The following is an 18,825-nucleotide window of genomic DNA, read 5'->3' on the forward strand; positions in this document are numbered from 1 at the left end:
CAAAGGATCACTGCCTTTTAAAATAAGCAAATGAAATTGGGGTATTTAGGTGGGTTGAAGTTTTTCGATGGAAAATTTCTGGAAATGGATTAGGCGGGAGTACACCGCCTTCTGATGGGTCACGTGTGAAGAGCCAAGAGCTGGGTCACGTGGAGTTCATGAAACAAAACTGCAGATCACGTGCAAGTCCCGAGCCTTGCCACTCCGCCTACTTGGTTAGGAAGCTTAACATTTTGTTCGCTGTTTCCCCGGGTTTTCTCCGCCGGAAGAACGAAAATTTAAACATCAAAATTGGAAGTTTCAATGGAGTCTTCGCCACAAGAACTTGTCTTATGGTAGAGTAAAGATTTAGGGTTTCTCCGATTCTTAGCTTGATCTTTTTCTTTTCCAAAGAAAAAAAAAATCCCAAACAAGTTTCAAGCATCTATTTAGAATATTGGAATGACTTCTGATATGCTGTTGTTTCTATACTCCACACAAAAACGCCACAGTGGATGGAGTATACTTTAGCTCGACCGCCCCCGCTTACTAGTATTGGCGTTGCTGGTCCTGTAACTTTGTTTGGCATACGGGTCTTTCGTGTTTTTTTCGATGGCTGTTCATTAAGAGTTGAAGACTAAGAATCCAAGGTCGAGGAGGAAGACAGTGCAGGCAAGGTATTCGTTATATTGCAGAGCTAAATTCATGTTTTATATGCAGTGTGCTCAGTTCCCTGAGTCTGATGATGGATGTACTGGTGTATGTACTAATACTTTTGGTCCATCCGGCGGACCAACTCTCCAAGTGTTTTGTATGCAATATCTTAAAGGGCACTAGCGGCCACGGTGGTGCTAGCCAACTTCGACCGAGCGCGAAGGGCTGGTCCGAACTTGAACAGCACGAATGGAATAAATGTCAAAAGGGTGGCAATGAGAGCCAGCAACAGGCCAGCATACTGGCTACCCAGATTTTCAAAGAATTGAGTAGCAAACAGTGGCGAGACAGCGCCAAGAGTGTTACGCATAAAGCCCTGACCGGCAATGGCGGACGAAGAGTTCTCGCCGTAGCAGTCAGAGGTGTAGCTGTAACATGACTCGAAGATGAAGAAGATTCCGATACCAATGAGAGCCAGACCAATGACAGGACCGACCCAGCTGAGCTGGGCATATTGAGTAAAGCTATAAATGAAAAGGCCGATTGGCAACCAGACGGCACCGCACATGGCACCGTATAGACGGGCTTCGGGATCGACCTTGCGAGAGGGATCGGCAACGAGAGACTTGTACTTTTTGATCTGGAAGAAGTTCATGCCAAAACCAATAGTGGTGCCGACACAGAGAGCAATGTAGGGGAGGCCGGCTACACCTTCACCCCAGCCACGCTTGTCGGCGAATGTGATCGGGATGACAGACAAGAAGAGGAAAGTCAGGAACCAGGCGAAACTGATCCAGAGGCCGAAGGCAAATACAACAGGCTCACTAAACAGCATGCGGATAGCTTTGACGGACGAATTGTGCAGCATCTGCTTAATGCCAGGAGCTTCGAGGTCGTTGTGGGTGACGAAGCGCTCGTCTCCAGTGTTTTTGCGGAGCATCTTGGCTCGCTTGGACAGAGTGACACCACCACGGGTTTCGCACAGGAAGATGGCAATGACAATGACAAGAGGAATATTTGCCAGACCCTGGATGCCCTCCACCCACCTCCATCCTAAAGCTTGGTCGATGAAACCGGCGTAGATCGGGGCGGCGACGGTACCGAAAATGGCGATGAAAGAGAACGAGGCCATCGGGATGGCACGGTGAGCCGGGGTGTACATGTCGCCGAAGGTACCACCGACAAGGATGGTTCCAACACATCCAAACAGACCCAGAAGGGCACGGCAGACAAGGATAGTGGCGATGTTCTTTGCAAGAGACAGACCGATGAACATGAGGGCGAAACAAACGTAGCTGCCGACGTAGATAACTCGTCGTCCAGCCAGCTCACAGAAAGGAGCTAAGAAGAGGGGGGGGCAAGGGCACAAGTAAAGTTGAATGTGAACAGACCCAACTGACCGAGCTCGGTGGAAACTCCAAGATCTTCAACCATGTCTGAGACACCTGAACTGTAGGCAGTTGTGGCAAGACCAATGAAAAGGGTCATCAGGCAAAGAAGACAACTAATGAAAGCCTTCCTCTTTCCACTCCAGTTGAAAGGGTTTTCCTTGTCACCTTCAACAAATTCAAGCACAAGAAAATTTCCTCCGTTGTGTTCCATCTTCCTTGTCACTGTGAGAGGCATGTCGAAGTCAACCTCTTGCAAGAGTTGATTGTCGAAATCTGGTGATTGTTCATCGTAAAGTTTTTCGCGGTATGTTCCTCCAATAATCCATCCTTTTTGATTTTCACTAGGGGTCTCATCATGTGTGGCAGTCATTTCCGGTGAAGGAATGTTCTCGTCGTGAGAAGCAGAGACCGGCTGCTGTTGTTGTTTCGACTTCATGATGTATGTAGTCCTTAAGAAAGGATGAAAAGAGATTTATGATATTGGAAGGAACCAGAAATCGGAGGAAACGAGACAGAATATAAACCGCCTACTTCCAGGGGAAGGTACTTCGTCATCCGCAAAACTCCGGGTTCTGCGAGTATGGGTATGGGGCTGCGGACCTCCAACAACAAAGCGTGGGGTCTTGGCCTAGCAGTGCCCCATGGTGGACTAACGTGTTTTCGGATCGTTCAATGGATAGATTTGACTTTCGCCAAGGTGGAGGTACATTGAGATATTAATTTCATTTCTGCTATACAGTAAGTACGTTGATTATTTCATACTGTTGGGTTTCTAGCCATTCTACTACAGATTCTTGAGCGGCAAGAAAAATCATCCACCTGACCCTGAACTACTTAGAAAGGAATAGTGACGACACCCCGGACTGCCCGGACTATGCACAGGCTTTCGATCGTATCTTGTTTTGTGAGACCACGATCACAAGTCCATGGTTACAACCAGCTTCCATCGTATGAGAACTGTGGACCACGATAATGATGGACGAATTGTGGCCAGGAACGGGAACGCCACGTAGTCAAGAGGTTGACATGTTCGGACAAAACCCGCGTGTGAGCAGTCGAAGGTGGATTTTGATAACACCGAGGAGGGACCGATGACTTCCCGATCCAGGTCCCTCCGAACCGACTCGGCTTCGGTCAGCCCCGCCTGCCGAGAGGTCGGCATGCCGTGAAAATGAATCGGCTTCTTTCGGTCCGGCCGTACTTAAGATTTAATGGAATTATTTTTTGGTTCATGCTATAACCGTCTATTAAGGTTGTTGAGCTGGGCTTGAAGCGTTTGAATTAGGGCTTGGGGCAGGTTGGTGCTGTGAGTTGTCCTGAAGTGGTTCCTATTACCCGTTGGGTTGACCGAAATGATCGTCTGGTCGGTAGATCCTCGGAGACCCACATTAGAATGCATTAATGACGAACGATATGATTTTGTGCCTGGCGAGAACAGCAAATTGAGTTTTCGTGGTCTACACCGAGTTAATCGAGGTACCTCCGGTTTCACCCTCACCACGTCCCCCATTGGCGTCGGATTTCGGCGTTCAAAATGCCTGACGGAAATAAATCTCTCACGATCATCTTGGCTTTCTATTTGAAAATCTCCCAGAGAGGGATCTTCTGACATCCCCCCTCTATTCATTCTCACACCTTCATACTGTAGTGCATGGCATCCACCGATGGCAATCAGCCCAACGAGTCAAATCTTTCGAACGCCCGACAAGTGAAGCTTGATGATCTTACCGTAAAAGGTAGGTAATTGCATACTAGACTTGAGGCAACCTTGAACATGAAAGGAATATTTTTACTTATAAGGTTCTCGAATTCGCGGTAACGCAAAACCTCAAAAATTGGGCCCGAGAAGGTCCCGATGATCTAATAGGCCAATCCGCCAACCTTTGGAAGTGACCAATTCCGATCTTCATGGTTCCAGTAATTATATCGTCCGACTAGATGGCCCTACTCTGGAATGGATTATGACAAACCTTTCAGGGATGTTAAGCGTCCACAGTAGATTACACATGTGCTTGTAAATAGCCTTGAAATACCTATTTCATCGTACCTTTAGCATTTGATGATCAAGTCGCGCCAACCTCCAGCACTTGAAATCAATGCTAGGTCCACCTAGCAATATATATACTACAAAGGGTGCCATTCTTGAAGGCGTAGACTGAATCCCCCAAGGGCCTCAAAGTCCATGTGGTCATCTTTTGAAGGCACTTCCAGGGCTGACTTTTCTTCCTGCAGATCACGTGTAAGCTGATTAACGGCCATCTCACGGGTCAACAGTTGTCTGAATCTCAAATATTTGACGGTCTGGTGCAGTTTGAAATGTTGAGAGCTCGTCTCAGATCGGGGGCATTAGATAGTATTCCGCCTTCCTCGACAAGGAAGGGATTCCGGAGCTAAAAAGCTCCAACTTGTCGCAGATTCACCATTCAGGATTTACGATCCGGAAAAATGGAATGTTGAATGCTAAAACCATGCATCATGATTTATACCGAATTCACGTGCTCGAAGGTCAGAGTGAACGACGTCGAAGTCATCCAGCATGGGAATTGTACTAGCGTTCCAAACCCATGCTAGACAGGTGACCTGTGGACACGGAACAATAATTGACAATGGAGAAAGTGTTTCGAAGAAGTAACGCCTACTGGTTATCATGGATTGAGTTTTCCAGTAAAGGGATGTATTAACATAGGAATAACTAAGTAGCCCGTAGAAGACCTGCAACGACTTTGCCAGCACCAGGCGCTATTCGCAGACAGCCAATTCTGTGCCACACCACTATTATTGCGTGTCTGGGAACAGGCCCACAGGCCCGCTTTCTAGTCCAATGCCAAGCACCGATAAGCAATCATCCGTCCACATCTTGGCAGTATGGCTTGACACGCGTCACCCAAAGTCTCCACGCATGTTCTAGATGTGGGGGAAAAGATAAAACGCATCGCGAGTTTGCACCCACGAAAGCAAGTCACAGCTTCTCGAGTTACGCGAACACAAAAAAAAAGACATTATCTGCTTGCTAAAGTACAGCCTGGAATGATAAGGCCGGGTAGTTCTCAACAAAACCCAGCTTTCCCAATCACAGGCGACGAGTCACGAGTACAGAGGTTTCATTCGGCATGCATGGCGGGGAACCGACGGCCTCCGTTGAAACCGCTTCCCCACAACACGAATCAGGACCCCCGGAAATGGCCCCCACCATTCACTGAAATCGAAAAAAATTTGACTATCACCACTCATGATCTGTGCCGCTTGTTAACCGGTATTATTACGGTATTCCTGTGTAGCTCACCGTCTCCTTGACCTTTTCGTTGGCGTGCCAAGTACAAAACTCTGGTATCGATTACAGTCTTTCAAAAGTTCCAAGGCTCCAGGATTTCATCTCTTGCTGTTGAGTCAGCATATGGCGGTAAACCTCACACATGGGAAAACGCGCATTGTCAACTGGCACCCCCTAAATCTAGCGCTGTACTTTTATTTACGCGCATGGTAGCGTGTCAACCAGCATGTCTCTGAAACCTTCCACGGAGAACGCCGTTGCGGTTGCCGGCATGAATGAGTCAGCGACACTGGAAGAGATTCGAGAAGAAACGCAGGATGCGAACAGGCCTGTCAAGTTTTCGAAGGTCTTCACGATATCAATTGTATTGTGCTTGGCGACTTTGTGCGTATCGATAGACAATACGATAATTTCGACTGCTGTACCACGGATCACAAAACAGTTTCAGAGCATTGACGATGTGGGCTGGTATGCAGCGTACGTTCTCCATCCGTGAAATACGAAGCGCTATAGTGGGGAAACATTAACGGTGCCCGAACAGAATCTATCCATTGACATCCTGCGCATTCCAACCTTCCTACGGAAAAATCTATACTCTCTTCTCCAGCAAATATGTCTTCTTGGCAGCGTTGCTGATATTCGAGATCGGCAGCGTTGTATGTGCTACTGCACCTAGTTCTCATGTGTTTATTCTCGGGCGGGCATTAGCAGGCATAGGTTCCGCTGGAATACAAGCAGGCACTACGCTCATTCTCGCTGAATGTGTTCCACTAAGCCAGCGGCCGACTTGGAACAGCATCATTGGTAGCATGTTTGCAGTCGGGAGTGTGGCTGGACCTTTACTGGTATTTGCACATTCCACACATATTGTTCATTTTTTACTGTGTTTGACAACTCGAGTAGGGAGGAGCGTTCTCAGATTCAACCACATGGCGTTGGTGCTTCTACATTAATCTCCCAATTGGAGGAGTTGTTATGATCTTCGTCTTCTTTTTCTATCACGCTAATAGTACTGACAGAATACTCGAGTCGACCGGATCTCGCAGCCAGATCGCGCGTTTCGACTTGGTTGGCACTTTTACCTTTATGTCCGCAACTATTTGTCTCCTGCTGGCACTCTCATGGGGTGGTACGACATATGCTTGGGATAATGTCCGCATAATAGTCCTGCTCACTCTTGCTGGTCTCCTCTTTTGTTCCTTCGTGGGTATCGAATACTGGATGAAAGATAGCGCCATCATTCCTTTGCGTTTACTACGCAGTCGAAGCATATGTGCAGCAATTTGGTTTGGTATCTGCCTTGGAGGCGTGTTCTTTGTATGCACCCCCAAGCGCAAACTCTATACAACGTTTGACTGACCCAGGTATGATGATCGTGCTAGATCAACGTTTACTATATCCGTGAGTATGGAGGATAGCTGTGCAGAAGATGTATACTGATCTGTACTTTAGCGCTATGGTTTCAAATCGTCAATGGTGTCTCTGCCGTCGAATCCGGAATCCTCTTCATACCGTTTATGGTTAGTGTTGTCGGTGGATTCATGTTCGCGGGCTTTGGGACTGCTGGAACAGGATATTACACACCCTTTGTCTACGCTGGATCAGTCCTCATGTCGATAGGCACGGGCCTTTTGATGACTGTTCGGCCTCATCACACCCCCCGCGCCAGATGGGTTGGGTTTCAGATAATATGTGGAGCTGGAATCGGTCTAGGAGAAGAGCAGGGACTGTATATGGTACAGACGACGCTTTCCGAAAATGATGTGGCAACTGGAATTGGCCTCATCCTATTCGCACAGACATTCGGTGGAGCCTTGTTCGTGTCGGTTGCGCAGTTACTCTTCTTGGAGAACATCAGCAAAGCGCTAAAAACACTGGCCCCGAATCTGAGCCCTAAGTCTGTTCTGGACGGAGAAACAACAGGGTCTTCGCCAGAATTACAGGCAGTCTACGGCGTGGCGATCAAAGACTCCCTCCGCGTTGGGCTTATATTAGCAGCAGCGTCGACTCTAGGTGCCGTGCTATACGACTGGAAGAGTCTGAGAACGAAGGATGATAATGGGAGCCCTGAGCATGGATGTGTGCAGATGCCAGAAAAGTTAGAGGGGGTTGGAGCAGAGGTCAAAGAGAGATAAGGACTAATATGGACACTCGTATATAGACGGAAAGTTGCCATTGAATCTGTAACGTCGATATACACAAGCCTGCATCATCTCTGGGAACGAAGCCGATTATCCCACCTGAACAGGCCTTATCTTCAACGCTCCGCATAAGACTTTACCTTAAACCGCTGAATTCAGCCGAAATTGATCTTTTTTCAGCGCCTAATGTACCAATTAACTCATGAAAGCAGCCGACGCGAGCCGTATGCCTCGTTTGAACGATAGACAAAACCAGCGACAAATTTTTTCAAGTCTTATATGCTCGGCAGGTGAGTGTTTCCACTCTATAGATAGTATCGAGAGACGGTGTTGGTCTCTGTAATCTCGTCTGCATTGAGTCGCGGACCGATTCCCACACCGCCTAACTGCCCTCGGTCAATTACGTTGCGCAAGCTTTGGTACCTTTGACAACCGAATCTGCTTCATGGATCCGTTCAGGTCATAAATTGCTTCCATATCTCCTGGGTCTATATGCAGAGGCGACCTTGGACTCGTAGGAAAACTCGTATTAAAGCACCAACTTCATACGTGGTGATGTTCCAGGGACTCTTGCTATGACATCATCTCCGGATACGCGGCATTATGTACCCCAGAGTCTTTGCTGTGGATCATGCAATTCATACAATGCGGAAAATACCTTGTTCCTACAGTCCCCACAACCGTCACCATGATGCAACTTGGAACCTAATTGGCGTTTTCCACAACTGTTAAATAACGGCATGCCAAGACGATTTTCCAAGTCAAGCTTTCTTTGTTCCACACTCATAACATTGGAAAGCCGACAGATTTATCTCAACCCTTACATCAATCACTACATTGGGTATTTTCCTATTTCATCGCTCAATTGATCGACATGGCACCTAGTAAAGAACACACGCATCCCCTGCATCAGTAAGTTCCTCTCATCCCTCATCCAAAACCCTGCTAATCCTCTCTCAGCCTCGGCAGTTGGATGCCTTCAGATCATGACGCCCACCGAGAATGGCTAGGCGGGGTGATCAAGCACGTAGACAACAATGAAAAAGAGCTCCACCCAGTTCTAAAGGAATTTCAGGATCTAATCGAAACAAATACACGGGTGTACATGTTGCTTGAGGGCATGTTCAAGGAAGTCCCAAAGAAGAAGCCATACAGCCAAGATCCAACAGGCCACCCCGAAATCCGTGACTACAAGCACTTTCTCCAGGTCCTCAACCACATGTTGACAACGGCTCCATCATGGACTGACAAAGCCCACCGCGTTGGTTTGGTCGGTTTACCCATCAACGCAGTGCTAGACTGGCCAATGGGCACACCAAGTGGCTACGCCGCGTTCCTAGACCCAGAGATCAACGCCATGTTGAAAAAGGTTCTAAATGCCTGGGGCGAGTACCTGCGTTCGCCGGCATCGGCCGATGTCCTGAACAAAACTTCGAATGGATGGTTTGGTGAGACGGGGCACCGGGACCTCACTACCGTGGCTAAGATTGGTCCCACGGCTACTGAAACCCTCGAATTCCATGAGATGTTCCACTGTGACCCCTCTGCACCAAACTACGGCTACAAGTCATGGGACGACTTCTTCACTCGTCTATTCCGCGATGGAATGCGCCCGGTCGCGGAACCAGATAATGATCGGGTTCTAGCTAATGCGTGTGAGTCGAGACCATTCAGACTCGCGCACAACGTAAAGGCCCGCGATAGATTCTGGATTAAGAGTCAACCGTACTCTGTGCTGGATATGCTGGCTCATGATCAGTATGCTGAGCAGTTCGTTGGTGGTACGATCTACCAAGCATTTTTGAGTGCTCTGAGTTACCACCGTTGGCATACGCCTGTTTCAGGAAAGGTTGTGAAGGCCTTTGTTGCTGACGGGACATACTATTCTGAGCCCCTGTTTGAGGGAGTGGGCAATCCGCTGCCTCATGCGCAGGACATTGATATTGCTGGTCAGGTCACCTCGCAGGCATATATTACCTCGACTGCTACCAGGGCTATCATCTTTATTGAGGCTGATGAGCCGGCTATTGGCCTCATGGCCTTTATTGGTGTAGGTATGGCTGAAGTCTCTACTTGTGATATTACTGTCAAGGAAGGTCAGCATATCACCAAGGGTGATGAGATTGGTATGTTCCACTTTGGTGGATCTACTCATTGTCTCCTCTTCCGGAAAGGTGTCAATGTCTCCGGATTTCCTGAGCCGGGTATGGAGGAGAATATGCCAGTTCGGAGCCGACTGGCTGTTGTTTCATAGATTCTCAGACTGTTGATAAGCGTGTTCGCTGTCTATAGTCATCATGTACATAGCGTTGCTGCACATATAGCCACTTTTAGTACAATAAAGTTTCACGTGCAGAACCCAAGCTTCGTGCTAAGATTGCCGATTGTTCTCGTGCGCACTGCATTTTGAAACACCCACGCATTCTTGGTGGAGAAACTTGGAACCACTTCAACCCTTCAGGATCCCTTTTCAGCCCCCGAACCTGGACTATTACCTTCAAGGTTCACGGCTTTTCAACCTCCACATCGGCGAATAGAACCACACCTTTGCTTTCAATATTTCTTTCTAATGGTGCCACTGGGTCTGGTCCAGCGAATATTTTTCGCTACTGGCCCAAGGATAGCTTAGCTAGAATTGGCAACGAGGCGGACAAAGACGTCAAATCCCAGAAGAAAGGCATACTTGGCCATCTGGTCCTCAACATCAAGAATTGGCTGCTGTTAACTGCTTGAAATTACCGCAAAATGCTAAATACCAATGCGTTTCAGGTTTGAAGATAAGATGTGAAGGCCCACCCCGCTTGGGCCACAAAGACCCATTGCGGCCCGCGATGATCAAGTCTGGCCTCAAGGGTTAATGGGCCAAGCAACTCAATGAATATGAGATATTTCGTCACAGCATGCAGTGTGACAGATAGGAGCATATTTGATTGGGCGGCCACTTTTCCGATCCTTCATTTCATTGAGAATGTTGCAAGGGGGTTTCCAGCTGGGCAGGACCGTAATCTTAGCTCAGCCGCATACTTAAGATCTGCTTAATGCCTGCGAGGTTACGATCCGTGCTACCCTCGGAGTTAGCCTGCCATATAGATTATCAGATGGACTCCCCGAATACGGTCGAGGGTGTTATGAAGACAGTTTCCAAAACTGAAGGAAATTGGCTATGATGCGCCATCCTCCCCCTGAATTTGCTCCATGGGAGAAACGAGATCATGGGATGCAGCCGCCGATCATATCAGAGCAGGGACAAGCTGTAAGGACCTCGTCGGAAATTTTGGAAAAGGCAGCCAGGCGGAAGTCAGCTAATTGTCGCGTGTTTCAGCTCGTTATGTGGATTGGTGTGGCGCTCTCGTGTACTTTTGTCGCTATCCGCACCCACGCTCAATACCGAAATAGCAGGAGACTTTTCATAAACGACTACTGCATATTTATTGCTTTAGTATGTCATGTTGCCACAGCTATTGTTTATCAAATTGCTATACCGCCGATGTATGACGTGATCAGCGTCAGTGCCGGTCTGAAGCCAATGGGGCCAACATTCATGCAGCAGGGAGCCTTCTTCCTGAAGCTTCAGTATGCGGCCGATATTCTCCTTTGGACGACCCTTTGGTCGGTAAAGTTCTCGCTGCTGTTCTTCTTTTGGCGACTATTTGACTCGGTACATTCACCGATGAAGCTTTTTTGGTGGATCATGTGTGGGATCACGGTGTCGACTTGGATCACGAGTGTAATTCTCCAGGAGTTCGCTTGCAATCCCATAGGCGACTTTTTTGTACCAGGTAAGAGCCTTCACCAGCCACCGAGCGCCTTAATTAACTTGACACAGGCAAATGCGGATCCGAAAGGGATATATTCTACTCTAATCTTGTTTTCCACTTTTCAGTATGCAGTGACATTTCGGGTGATGTGTGTGGTGCGTTAACCCTTGATCCATATGTCAAATCGTGCTAAATCAGGTAGTGATGCTGATACCTTTCCCTCTCCTCTACAAACTGAACATTGATAATCGGAAACGGTGGATCCTTATCGGCTTATTCTCTCTTCCGATCATCCCAGTCTTATTTGCATGCCTTCGCCTAGTCAAATCCAATAATCCGGATGGAGACGTTGATCCTATCAAATTCCAATTATATTCCATGCTGGAAAATACAGCAGCCATCGTTACCTCGTGCCTTCCTGCGTTTCGGCTATTTGTCATTAATGCTCAAAGCTCGTCTTCTCAGGGCGGTTCGCAATCTTCTCGTCGATTCTCCTGGATCGTTACAAGTTCTTTTAGAAGTGGGAGCTATTCGCAGAACAAAAGACACAGAGCAATTCCTTTGGAAACATTGTTGGAGACTTGTCAGGAGAACAATTTATCTTCCCATGAGATTGACCTTACAAGAGACCATTCCAACAAAGAGAGCGACGGAGATTCACTTCAACTTGCCCCTTCCTTGGGCAACAGGGTATGGTGCAGTCATGACTTTAATCCTACTTGATTCTATGTCACTTTATATGGCAGTCTCATGAATGATGTAGTCTTGAAAGCTGGTTTGAGAACAGTTTCAATCGAATTAGCATTCCAGTCTTTGATGACGACAGCGCGGTGACTTTGATACCCGATAATATATAATCATGGTAAATTCCGCGATAAATGACATTCTTCACCTCTCTCACTTCTCATTTTCAAGACTCTATGCCGCAAAATTGATATATGTGATGCGAATACAAAGCATTGTCCCAGGTGTGAAGGATCCGCCGGTTCGCTTTACGGCAACGGCGTTAATATAAATATTTGAGTGCAAGCCCGCTATCCCAGGTGATGCATCGATTTAATTTCTGTCTCAGCCACATGTTCTAGGGAATACGGCTTGGCGAGTTGACGCAGATCGGAGACTGTCGCATCTGTTGGAGTGGCTAGTGATTGGAAGATCTGGAGTGGATCCACTCAACTGACGGTCATCAATAGTGAGAGCCCCGTCAAGCAATCGGTATGATCCGACAAGCCATGCTAACCAGTCTTCCGCCCGAGGGAATATCTCTCGTGCCAGTCTCTCTCACTGTCAGGTGGATCGGTAGCTAAGATGCCCCACAAATTGCGCGATAGAACACGATCTTGCCTACAGATCATTTCCCTATTCGTAATCACGTCATCGAAGCCATTTAATTGTCATTAGGCTGGACAAGCCGTGGTGTGATATGATGAAAAGTTTATCTGATGAAAGGATCGCAACTTCCATGTATTTAGCATGGATCCCGAGGGTAATGTGTTGATCAGTGCAAATTCCCTCTACGGAGGGTCGATCCCTCATCATGACACTCACGGCGGAGCAGATCAATTCAATAGGTGTCGCAGGGCGAGTCAGCTCTGCGTTGTCTATGCTGGGGACAATCACGATTATTTGCGCTTTTGTTTTTTCTCGTCACTTTCGGAGCCCTATTCACCGCATTATCTTTTTCAATGCGTTTTATAACCTTTTCGATTCGGTCGCGACAATGATATCTGTTAGTGGGCCGGAGTCCGGGGATTATTCATCTATATGTCAGTTTCAGGGCTTTGCTCTGCAAATGTGGGTTCTGGATGCAGCAGAAACTGTGCAACAGAACTAACTGCGGGCTATGTTAGGTTTCCACTGGCTGATGTACTATGGACATTGGCCATGGCGCTAGATACATACCTTGTCGTTTTCCATCACTTCGATGCTCATTACCTGCAAAGGCTTGAGCCAAAATACATTGGGGGCATTACTGCCCTCACCTTCATACCTGCGTTGGTATTTCTTTTCATTCGTTCTGACGAGAAGGGCCCTGTTTATGGCAGCGAGACCGTGGGTTTCCAATAGCGACCAGCCAAGGGAAAGAGACTGACTATTATAGATTTGGTGCTCGATATCTCCAAAGTGGATAATTCTACGCTTGATCTTATACTACGGCCCCGTATGGTATGTCGCACCGAGCAGCATTGCAATAAATCACCCTCTAACCCATTTCAATTTCCAGGCTCACCATAGCCGTGGTGCTATTATTCTACGCGCTAATTGGCATCGAAATCTCCCGCCTTCGCCACGAATTCAAACTCACAGATGATGACCATATCGCCCTTACCTCCAACCTCTCGTCCAATAACTTCAATCCCGAACACACCCAAGTCTCAGTAACTACAACTGTCGAAGCCAACTCCACACTGCCAGATTCAAACAAAGCCTATTTTTCGGATTCACACATCGCGAGCCACTCCTCCGTTGAACAGGAAATCAGCCCCAGCCCTCCCACAAATTGGGCGCCGATGAACCACCAATCCTCAAAGCAACGTCGCGTCTCATTCAAGCAATATATCCTTATGCCTTCCCTTTTCTTTCTAGCTTTATTGGCGACATGGGTTGCACCGACGATTAATCGGGTATCCACGTTTATTAATCCAGATGTGGAGTCGTTCCCGCTGCTTGTTGCTGTTAGTGCATTTGGGTCTTTGCGCGGATTTTGGAATGGGGTTATCTTTATCACAATGGGTATGAAAGGGTGGAAGAGACGGGCAAGGGAGCGGATGGTTCATAAAAGTGCGCGACGATGATCATCATATACCTATATACCCGGCGTCTGGTTTGATTTACTCTTAAGTTGGCTCTATGTACCCAAACGAAAGGAAACCTCAATGAAAAGTATGTTGAGAACCAATACTTTGTCCTGGTCTCAGTGAGCTGATTTTTTGTGGAGAATGAAATTCTACACCTCTATCTAAGGAAATGTATATCACAACCGCAATTTTACCAATCTGATAATGGCTGCTTGAGCATTGGGAGTACTGAGCGTCCTGCTCAATGAGGGATCAGTACAGGACGAACACTCAAGTCACCCTTTACCAATGCGCTGCCTTTCCACCAAATTTTTACAAACGTAAACGTGGAACGTGTAAACCGAGATCAAAACACTTAGCCCGAAATATGATCCCGAAATATGACTTTCCATTCGTGCAGAGCTCTTTCATCGATGCAAAGTCACATTTGGGATTTGATGAGCGAAATCAAGCCGCCTGAGCCTTTTTAAAAACATTGGCATCGTCTAATATCTTTGCTTCATGCTGTTGTTTGAGCGCCTTGGTCAAAAGCTCAGGGTACCATCGTCTTCCCAATTCAGGGTAGCTCGTAATGAGAGTTGTTAGAAGAGCTTCACCAGAGGCACCCTTGTAAACATCAGCCAAGAATGTCTCTGCGTCGGACTTCACATCATTTTCGCGTAGAGCCAAAATATGAGGCGCTAATTCCACCTTCATATCCTCCTGAGTCACATCAAGAGCCAGCATTTGGAAGTATGCAAAGCTTAGCCGCTTGCCCAGGGGAATGTCGTTGGCCCCAATATATTGGGAAGGTTTCAAATTGACTCGGTGAGTAGTCGCAACGCAAACTCCTTGTGTGAGCGCTTCGAGTGACCGGCCAATGTTCACCACCAGTGTATTTGGAATCGGAGGGGCTGAGATCCATGTTCCCGACTTGTTCTGCACCTCCAGGCTCGAATGCTCTGTTCCTTGGAGGAGGTAGGTTAAGAAGCTACCATCCTTGTGAGGCCCGACACCCTGAACCTCTGTCTCGGTAGGCATTGAAGGATCGACTCGAGGATAAGCACTGATTCTGAGGTTACTCATTGGATATTTTCTCTGTAGTACCTTATTGAAGGTAGTAGGGTGTAGGTCCAACGCTTCGGCAATCAAAATAATGAACTCGTCTGCTAATGCCTGGGTCTGTTCGATGTATATTTCGACCGCTTTCCGCAGGCCTGGGGTGGTTTCTTCGGGTAGCCACTTTTTTGTTATAATTAGTAGCTGATTCATTGGTTTAAAGATAGATTGTAGTCATACCTGATTGGGCCCTTCGAGGCCATAGTAGATGGGAGAGTTGGAATCGTGGGTAGGTGCATCTAAACCGACCTTCCAGTCGCGTTAGAACGAATGACCTCTAGCTGTCAAATAATTGGACATACAGTTAATGTTTCCCGTTGATCACTTATTGTGGCCGTTTTTTCGGAACCTGAGCAAGCATATCCACGGAAGTGCTTGCTATTGACGACGTCCACTTCCAGCTTCTTTTCCAGTGGGAGATCGAAAAATGCACCTGTGGTCGTTGCAAGCTTCTCGCGAATATCGACCCCAATTGGAGGGTTCTGAAGATAAAAGAAGCCAACATCCACAAGTGCGTTCCTAAGTGCTGATAGGAAACGTGGTTTCGTGGCAGGAGAAATTGCGTCGTTATAATCGACCAAAGGAATGTGGGTAAAATTTGCTGCCATTTCGATTCTTTAAACCTAGAAGACCAAGCTTAGAGATATCAGACAATGGCTCTCAGGTAAGGGTATGAAAAAAAGTTGAGAGAGAATCTGGACATGAAATGCTATATTTAATTGGCAATGCGAGTATGCTGTAGTGCCTCCATGAGCCGTCTGTCCGGAGACGTCGGAATGCGGTTTTCGATCTTCTTCCTCCTACTTAGATTAGTGTAGCACACGGAACCTGCATTTTATGAGTTCATGGTGCTTTTTCGCCATGCATTGTAAGACTTTGTCCCTTTATGTCGATCCACAAAGTCAATGGGCATTAGATCTTATAGTGTTTTTGGAGCTTACAGTGTATGACCTTATGATCTACAGTACCATATCATATATAGCTTAGGTGATATTTCCAAATTCCTATCAATTAACAGAGTCTATACCCCCTACGTGCGGCGTGTGATTAGCCTGGCGGCATTGCACTTGCACGCGTGAAAAATATAGGTCTGTGCGTCGTTACACGATGGTGATACAATTACATGATTTTTCAACGTATAATGTGTGCTAAGCCAGACCATTGTGGGGCTGCGAGTTGCAGGTGCACAAACAATGCTGGTTTGGTTAATGCATGTCAGTCCAGGACAAGTACCCCCAAGCTCATTTTAGGGTCGGCGAAATCACTTATATTTGCGACAGCAGTAGATGCTCACGGACTAGTGAGATTTCCCACGACTATCTTATGATTGTCAGTCCCAAGCATCTAAATGTTCAACCAGCATCAACCAGCCTCGCTGAGCGCCTCGGCAAAGTAGCGGGGGCACCGAACGTGCATATCGCCTTGTAGAAAAATATGTGGCTGGCTGAATTGTATGTTCTGGGGTTATTTCTCCCCTGCCCTGAGTGTGAGTGTACTTGGATTGACATGGATGCAGAGAGTTATAACTAGGAACTCAAGTCTATTAGATCTATCATCTCGCAATAAAGTTTTTACACGCCGTGTTCCCAGATTTGTACCTGCCGCAGTAAGACGGTGTGGATGTTTATTGAATTTACCTGACGTTACCAGTAACTTTCCGCTTTTAACACCTTGAAATGCATTCTGGTATAATATGAAACGCTGAGTCGCGGTCTCAAGTGGCCGATTTCTCAAGTGAATTCATTTTTTGACGCGAAAAAAGGCTTGTCAAATACATATTGATATCAGAAGATAATGCAGTTCTATTCGAAAGCCCTGGTGAATCTACAGTTGCAAACATGTATCGAGTATTGAGAGTCACCAGAGAAATAATCCCGCGAAAACAAAAATTCTCGGGTCGCCTTATTTGTTTCCATGCAGGTACATGCATCGCCTCCATTTGCAACTTGCCCTTGCTTCCCCTCTGTTTCAGTTAAATTCAAGTAAAGGGGTGTAATTATATAACACCCCACGAGGAGCAATTCATCTGTAGGCTGCAGGGCAGTGGAATTGTAGCGAACATGCAAGGCTCAGACTCCATCCAACGCCTCATCTGGGTAATTAGACTCTCAAACTTCCAATATAAGATAGTGGATAAGTGAATATTTTTTTTGGTGTTCTACATCTATCTGACTGGGATGATTACGCTTATAGTACCGAGATCTTCAATAGGCGGCTACTACACATCTCCTTGTTGTACATCTATCCCTTCATTTTTGGCACAAGATTTCGGCGGCTAAATCTAGGCTATCCATTGGCTGTTGAGACGATTTCAAATCTCATAAGTTTAAGTAGACATAAAGTAAGATGTGTGAGCCGCTGTCATTCGTGTACAGCAGCCAGAAAATTGGGATAATGATTCACGAAATTCCAAAAACTCGTCCACTGCATGGAAGGTGACGATCATATATGTTGCTTCGTTTGCTATTTTGAGCGAGTAAATACTACAATCATCTATCGGATCAATTAGGGTAGCTTATTACACAAAGCGATATTTGCTTGCAATTATTTCGTGCGTCCTTCGTAAGTAACTATCTCCGCCCTTCACGGAGGCCGTTAATATTCCAACACTGATCAGTTTGGGCTCATTCATGTTAGCTTATCGCTAAGTCATTTCCTTGGAATAGCCATTGTCGGTCCCATGCATAATTGGTATACTATCCGGAAGAAGTTTGCACGAAAAGGTGCAACTACTGTTTACCCGAGAATTGGTTGTTTCCCCTGCCCCCTGCTACCCTTTCGCTTGCTGTTGGAACGTTGTGCTATGGATGGTCCGCTAATGCTTATCTTCAATTGATGATGCCTATTACTTGATGCTTCCTCATAATCGTTGGGGTCTCTTTTGTGCTTACCGCATGTGAGGTATACCTGACCGATTCATTTAATGCTACGTTGCGAGCGCAACGGCCGTCACCCTGACTCGGTCAATTTTTTGGGGCCACTTCACCTGTCACTAGTCCCCTGTTGTATGGCAGCTTGAGATCAGGATGGGGAAATATTCTTCTTGCATGTTTGGCATTGGCACAGCCGCTTTTGACCTTTCCGGTCGCCAAATATGGAAAAGACTTCGGACGAACAAACAGTTTCAGGTCCTTTTAAACCCTAAGAGGCTTCCTCTTTGTAGTGATGTTTTCTATTCCCAAGATCGAATTTTAGCCTTGAAAAGTGTGTGATTTTCACTAATATAATTACACACAGTTCAGTATACTCTCATATATTCACCATCTTGGCCACAAAAAATGGCATTCATACTTTCACGATTGACTTTACTATTTCTAGCGCTGGTCCTGAGTTTTCTGGTCGTGTAGTAAGTCTTATCTTCGTTGTCGGTATTCATGACCAAGAAATAGGTGCTTGTGAGTCATGTGACGCATGGTAGATGACTCCAGTAGCGATGATCAAATAGGCGTAGATAGAGTCGCTCCACCCTACGTAGCGGAGAACAGCTCACAAACACAGGGAGCGTATGTTGGTCTGCTTTCAATTACTTCTAGCTGGCGTGTGCTCTCGTCTGCTCCTGTTGCAAGCAATCTTGTACTGTAAGATGTAATCTTGCAAGGCGCATATCGCGGGTCTCGGCCCCTCCCCAGCGATCAGACCTCATCAGACTTATCATTTAGCTCCGCACGCAAACCGCAAAGAAGGAATGCACCCCGATGTGAAATAGAGACCAACATGATTCCTTGGCTTGAGCGA

General features: G+C 46.8%; 5 protein-coding genes across 5 annotated transcripts; 3 read left to right on the forward strand and 2 right to left on the reverse strand.

Moving 5' to 3' along the window:
* Positions 1-802: 802 nt before the first annotated feature.
* Positions 803-2,460, reverse strand: N7503_002850 (uncharacterized protein; the record flags this gene model as incomplete). Its single annotated transcript, XM_057062397.1, has 2 exons — positions 803-1,974; positions 2,034-2,460. The coding sequence occupies 2 exons, from the start codon at positions 2,458-2,460 to the stop codon at positions 803-805; spliced, it is 1,599 nt and encodes a 532-aa protein (XP_056926359.1).
* A 3,061-nt stretch (positions 2,461-5,521) lies between these two features.
* N7503_002851 (MDR family MFS transporter) lies at positions 5,522-7,430 on the forward strand (the record flags this gene model as incomplete). Its single annotated transcript, XM_057062398.1, has 5 exons — positions 5,522-5,772; positions 5,837-6,140; positions 6,199-6,612; positions 6,678-6,696; positions 6,748-7,430. 5 exons carry the CDS (start codon positions 5,522-5,524, stop codon positions 7,428-7,430), a joined length of 1,671 nt encoding a protein of 556 aa, XP_056926360.1.
* An 807-nt stretch (positions 7,431-8,237) lies between these two features.
* N7503_002852 (uncharacterized protein) lies at positions 8,238-9,690 on the forward strand (the record flags this gene model as incomplete). The annotated part of the gene is made up of 2 exons (XM_057062399.1): positions 8,238-8,348; positions 8,397-9,690. The coding sequence occupies exons 1-2, from the start codon at positions 8,311-8,313 to the stop codon at positions 9,688-9,690; spliced, it is 1,332 nt and encodes a 443-aa protein (XP_056926361.1). The 5' UTR covers positions 8,238-8,310.
* Positions 9,691-13,078: 3,388 nt separating this feature from the next.
* Positions 13,079-13,989, forward strand: gprI (putative cAMP receptor (Car4); the record flags this gene model as incomplete). The annotated part of the gene is made up of 3 exons (XM_057062400.1): positions 13,079-13,246; positions 13,296-13,360; positions 13,419-13,989. The coding sequence occupies 3 exons, from the start codon at positions 13,079-13,081 to the stop codon at positions 13,987-13,989; spliced, it is 804 nt and encodes a 267-aa protein (XP_056926362.1).
* Positions 13,990-14,439: 450 nt separating this feature from the next.
* On the reverse strand, positions 14,440-15,698 carry N7503_002854 (isopenicillin N synthase family dioxygenase; the record flags this gene model as incomplete). Its single annotated transcript, XM_057062401.1, has 3 exons — positions 14,440-15,213; positions 15,271-15,339; positions 15,393-15,698. 3 exons carry the CDS (start codon positions 15,696-15,698, stop codon positions 14,440-14,442), a joined length of 1,149 nt encoding a protein of 382 aa, XP_056926363.1.
* Positions 15,699-18,825: the final 3,127 nt, after the last annotated feature.

Source organism: Penicillium pulvis, assembly GCF_028828015.1.
Source record: "Penicillium pulvis strain IBT 33274 chromosome Unknown contig_12_segment0_segment0, whole genome shotgun sequence".
NCBI lineage: Eukaryota > Fungi > Ascomycota > Eurotiomycetes > Eurotiales > Aspergillaceae > Penicillium > Penicillium pulvis.